The sequence below is a fragment of the Rhinichthys klamathensis genome, unplaced genomic scaffold, assembly GCF_029890125.1.
Source record: "Rhinichthys klamathensis goyatoka isolate OS25496 unplaced genomic scaffold, OSU_Roscu_1.1 h1tg000056l_1, whole genome shotgun sequence".
Lineage (NCBI taxonomy): Eukaryota > Metazoa > Chordata > Actinopteri > Cypriniformes > Leuciscidae > Rhinichthys > Rhinichthys klamathensis.
In genome coordinates, this window is record NW_026606601.1 from 1 (window position 1) to 5,747 (window position 5,747).

Sequence of the window (5,747 nt, forward strand, 5' to 3'; positions counted from 1 at the left end):
GCAACTTGAGGTACCTGCTTGATACAGATTCATGGATCGTCCTTTCTGGGGTTTGAACCTACAAAGTTTTAGATCTCCATCCAACCTACCCAAAGGCCTCACAGCGTCTCTGGTACTTCTCCACATGGTGCTGCAGTGGTGCCGGGTCACTCTGGCCCAGACGGTTAATGTCCAGTATGGCCAACAGATTATCCAGCTGGTAGTAGGAAGCGAAGGACATGGCCTCCCATACAGCCCCTTCCGACATTTCTCCATCCCCCAGCAGACAGTACACGTGATAACTGCAAAAGAGTCAAAAGACAATTACATTTTGTGAATCATTTCTGAAGGATCATGTGACACTGAAGACTGGACTAATGATGCTGAAAATTCAGCTTTGATCACAGGAATAACTTACATTTGAAAATATATTCAGTTCTTTTAAATTGTACTAATATTTCAAAATATTACTATTTTTACTGTTTTTTTGACCAGATAAATGCAGCCTTGGTGAGCAGAAGAGAAGCGCAAGTCTTTCCAACGCTTACACCTCATCACCGCCGCCCTTCTTAATACCACCTGACACATTCCTGTCACGCCAGATCTTTCATGAATGAGAAGAGAAAGGTTCAATAGACTAGAAATCAGCTGGGATTTGAGTAAAATTGCTCTTGCACAACACAGCAGGCATGATTCCTCTTTCTCTGCACAGCATCACTCACACAGATACAGATTATTTATTCATTGGCTTTTACAATGCATTATAAATAGAGAGTTAGCAAAGAAAGGACTGCACAAAAATTAGGTTTCAATTTGGGAATAATTTGTGTGCTTATGCCTATATTGAATTCTATCCAAGATATAAAAATAACCGGGTGATGGCCGCTGGGGCTTTGATTATTAGAGCAGAAGAATCGTGAAAGCACAGCTCGACAGGAAAACTCCACACCCTTCAAATCTGCAGCACACTCCCACACGGACACACAAACATGAGAGCATTCTGGTAAATACTTGTTCTGCATTTTGCATATTATATTTATGGTTTAAGCATCTGAGCACTAGGGTATTTTTTAAATCTGTTTTGCTTTTTAGAACATTCTTTGGTGTGTAATGTTGCTGTTTGAGCATGGAAAAGGTCTGCAAAGTAACAAAGCACAAATTCACTCCAAAAGGAGGTATTCTCTATATCAGTGTTTCTGAACTCCCTGAAACGCCTCGGTTGTAGTCTTGAATTTTCTTCTCAATATTCCTCAATTAAATAATTCCCGACCAAAGCATTCGCAAAAAAAGGGGCGAGGCCTGGTTGAGTTGCATTAGTAGTACGTTGAAACTCGCGGTAATGATAAGGGGCGTGGCATTTCCGAAAGGCGCTCGAAGCGGTTGACCAATCACAACACACTGATCCAGCCGACCAATCAGAGCACAATGCGCTTTATCGGAAGGAGGGGCTTCATGGAGACAGGAACTAAACAGAGCGTTACTGACAGACTGGGAAGAGAGGTGCTGCGAATGCGAAATAATGTTTTTTGAAACAATTTTTAACAATAAAACCCAAATCAAAAAGTCAAATCAAGACTTTGAAAAAGGGCCCCCTTTAAAATAGACCAAGTAAATTTGAGTTTGCTTGAATCGCAAGCTATGAAGCTGTTTGTTTTACTGTAGAGCTAAAATATGCAGTCATCATTAACGTGTGGGTTTATGGGTAACATTCTTACCTGGATTTGTCAAAGTATTTCGCTGAATAGGCCATTCCACAGGCTACACCCAGCCCCTGTCCCAGAGAGCCTGTGGCCACATCCACAAACTGCTGCTTCTGTCAAACACACACTTACACACTCATTTCAATGTTACATAGAATAACAGCTCATTTGTTAATCATGCGTTTGCAGCCAGTTTAACCTGAACAATCATTTATGACTTAATGAACTACGATATTTCTCACGGTGCTTCTAAATAGTTTCTGCTCTGAGAGCAGGCAACTTTCATATAATTTTGATTGAATATGTTTAAGAAGAGCATCTTATCTTGATGAGTGTGTGAGTGTGTGTGTGTGTGTGTGTGTGTGTGTGTGTGTGTGTGTGTGTGTGTGTGTGTGTGTGTGTGTGTGTGTGTGTGTGTGTGTGTGTGTGTGTGTGTGTGTGTGTGTGTGTGTGTGTGTGTGTGTGTGTTACTCACGGGTGTGGGGTGTCCCTCCAGAGTTGAGTTGACCTGACACATGCTCATGAGCTCAGACTCTTTCAGGAAGCCGATCTCCACCCACACAGAGTAAAGGATAGGAGCCGCATGACCCTGTGGACGAAAGAAAAAAAGAATCTATGGATTAATTACAATACCACCATTATGCAATTATCAAACAATTACTTAACATTTTTTTAAAAACTGATAAACATATTTAGCATGGGCCTGTATTATTATATTATATTATCTTATTATTATATTATGTTACACTATTTTTGGGGATTTTATTATTTATGTTATATTATATTATTTATATTACCACCATTATGCAATTATCAAACAATTACTTAATAAAAAAAAACTGTTTAACAACTGATAAATATATTTAGCATAGCCCTGTATTATTTTATTGTATTATATGGATTTTTTATCTTGTATTATATGTTTTATATTTAATTTAATTTATATTACCACCATTATGCAATTATCCAACAATTACTAACCAACTTTAAAAAACTGTTTAAAAACTGATATTATTATATATTATATTATTTTTGTATTATATTATATTTATTCATATTTTATTATATATTATATAATAGGCTTATTATATCTACTTTTTCACTCATTTTCATGGAACTCATAGTACAATTATTGAACTATGATATCATATACAATTATATTTATTATAGTTTAATTTTGGTAAGTCATGGCTAATAAGATCAATGTGTATTTTTGTCATATAATTATAATACCATGGTATTCGTCAATGTACCTTGGAGTATAATGTAAAATTCCATTTGTATATGGATATGTTAATAATTCAGTAGCACTATTTCAAAGTGCAATGGTTTCACCATCACTGTACCATAATATTGGCACTGGCACAGGACTTTTTATAAGGAGATTTAGCACCAAATAATGTAATTCTCCTGACTTACTGTCATCTTGGTTTAAACTTGAAATATCAAACCTGACACTTGAATAATCCCAGTTAGCCGAGTCTCTTCTCTTATAACCTCACCTTGGACAGGATAAAGCGGTCATTATTGGGGTTCTTGGGGTCATCTGGCCTGTACTTCATAGTATGGAAGAAAAGCACAGACATGATCTCTGCCACACTGCAGCATGATGTTGGATGCCTGGCCAGTAAAATGGGAAAGACTCTGAAGGTTAGGATATGGTGAAGAGGAGGTAGTTTCATATTTAACTAATCATTTAGACATTTTTATGGTTTATTATGTAACATTCACTTAAAAGAATTATCTCACACACACAAAAAATAATAATAATAATAATAATTGGGCTTGTCGGGTTTGAATAAGACAATTAGTGACTTTCTATCCAAAAGAATGCCAAAGGTGACGTTTAATCCAGGATGCCCCACCGGCACCACACTTATGGCATAATCTAAAGCTTTGAGCAATCATACCACCCACTAACACCCATCTGCTTCTAGATTAGGTCCAAGACAGCACTAAAAACCACATGCTGTGGCTGTGAAACAGACTCGGCATCGGATCAAATCTTCACCTGTCAAAGCAGTGTTTTAAAATGCAATTTAATGTTATGCTCAGATATCAGATATGAATTACTGCGCCAGTTGGATTCATGCGGCAATTTACATAACAGCTCAGCTGTGCCATTAGAAAACATACTTTGCCTAGAGGAAAGAACACATGTGTATGAAACAATGGTCATAAAAAACAATAATCATCTTCATGCACCCGTCTTATAAACTTGTAAATTAACGAAGTTTCTGTTTCCATTTCAAAACCATACATTTATGTTTTTTTAATAATTACAGACGATTTCTCGTCTTAAGAATGGAAAAAACAGATGCTAATGTTTTCTTTATAAATAGAATGGAATACAGAAAATGAGCCAAACTAAAATGCTGTAAAAAATATTATTCATAATAATAATAATAAAATCGACCCCATAGTTGCTGTTAAAAACTGGTAAAATAAAGTAAAATGGTTCAAATAAATTGCATTTTTAAGCTCACTTTAAACATGCCGCAATGCACATATTAATACAAAAAATAAACAAAAAAACAAAACAAAATCCAGACTAAATTTTCATTTGTCTTTTTTTTAGCAGCATCATCTCACCATCTGTCTACTTAGGTTTTGAGGACAAAGATTATGTCTTGCATAAGGGTGTGCATGCAAGAGTGTGTTTGCTTACACTAACAGTCTATCTATCTATCTATCTATCTATCTATCTATCTATCTATCTATCTATCTATCTATCTATCTATCTATCTATCTGTCTGTCTGTCTGTCTGTCTATCTATCTATTGTTCTTTCTTTCTTTCTTTCTGTCTATCTGTCTGTTCAAATAAGTCAGATTAAAAAAGCATGCAGGTATTTGCAGAAAGTGTGCCAACTCTTACCCGTTGCCCACTGCGGTGGTGGCTTTGATAGAGTTGATTCGGAGGCGGTTGGCAATGTTTCTCAGCGCCTGCACGGTCTGCTGGTCTGGTTTGTGGTAGTCCTCCATGGGTTCAGCCTAATAGCACCACAGAATGAAAGGAGAGAATGAGGTTGAGGAGAGCACTGGTTGCGTGTCTGTGAGAGATAGAAAAAGGAGGTGGAGAGGAGAGGGAGGCTGCTTTATGCCAGCGCACATACACACACTTTATAGTGTGCAACAGGTCGAGAGGCAATGGGCATTGGCTGTGACAGAGAAAGTGGGTGTGTGCCGAGAGGAGAGAGGTTGAGAGATACAGAGAGAGAGAGAGAGAGAGAGAGAGAGCGAGTAAAGAGGCGGAATCCCTCATTGTGACCTTTGACTGCTGGATCTAAACTCATTACCAGATTAAAGATGCACCTCAGTCCATTGAGATTTTAAAGCATGTGTGCGTGTTTGGGTTTAATTAGCTATGGTTTAGGGATAAAATTGTGCCCATAACTTAGTCAAATGTGACAAAACTTAAATAAATATATATATATAAAAACAATAGAAGGCTGTGGTATATCCTCAATTAGGATTATTAAAATACATGCAGATTGATTTTATGTACTTCTAGACTAAGAATTTATGGATTTTTTTTATTTATTTATGTTTTTTTTAAAAGATTTATCGCTAACAATTTACACTAAGGTCTCATTTGTTAATGTTAGTTAAATGCATTAGCTAAAATGAGCTATCAATTAACAATCAATTTACATCTATTTAGCATTTATTAATCTTTTGTTAGTGCTAGTTAAAAATACAATTCTTTGTTGTTTGTTCATGTTAGTTCAAAATGCATTAACGAATAACAACAAATGCAACTTTTAATTTTAACAAAAAATGTTAGTAAATGTTGAAATTTACATTATCCGAGATTAATAAATGCTAGTGATTGTTAGTTCATGTTAGCAAATGTAGTTAACTAAAGTTAACAAATGAAACCTTAACGTGAAGTGTGATTTATGATAGCCAATATCTTACATTCATAATCTATATGTCTATTGTTAATGTTAAAGGGGCTATAGGCTATGTACAAATATTCATGTTTTAAGCGTATTTTGTTGCCAATGTGTGAACAACTTGCAAAGAAACTTAAAAAACGAGACCAATATAAAGCCAGTAGATTGATT

General features: G+C 36.0%; 1 protein-coding gene across 1 annotated transcript; it reads right to left on the reverse strand.

Moving 5' to 3' along the window:
- Positions 1-89: 89 nt before the first annotated feature.
- LOC130083494 (transketolase-like) lies at positions 90-4,775 on the reverse strand (the record flags this gene model as incomplete). The annotated part of the gene is made up of 5 exons (XM_056248516.1): positions 4,556-4,775; positions 3,182-3,299; positions 2,155-2,268; positions 1,695-1,792; positions 90-281 (listed from the first exon to the last, which is right to left on the reverse strand). Coding segments are annotated over exons 1-5 (629 nt in total), but the record flags the coding sequence as incomplete, so codon positions are not given.
- Between the last annotated feature and the right edge of the window lie 972 nt (positions 4,776-5,747).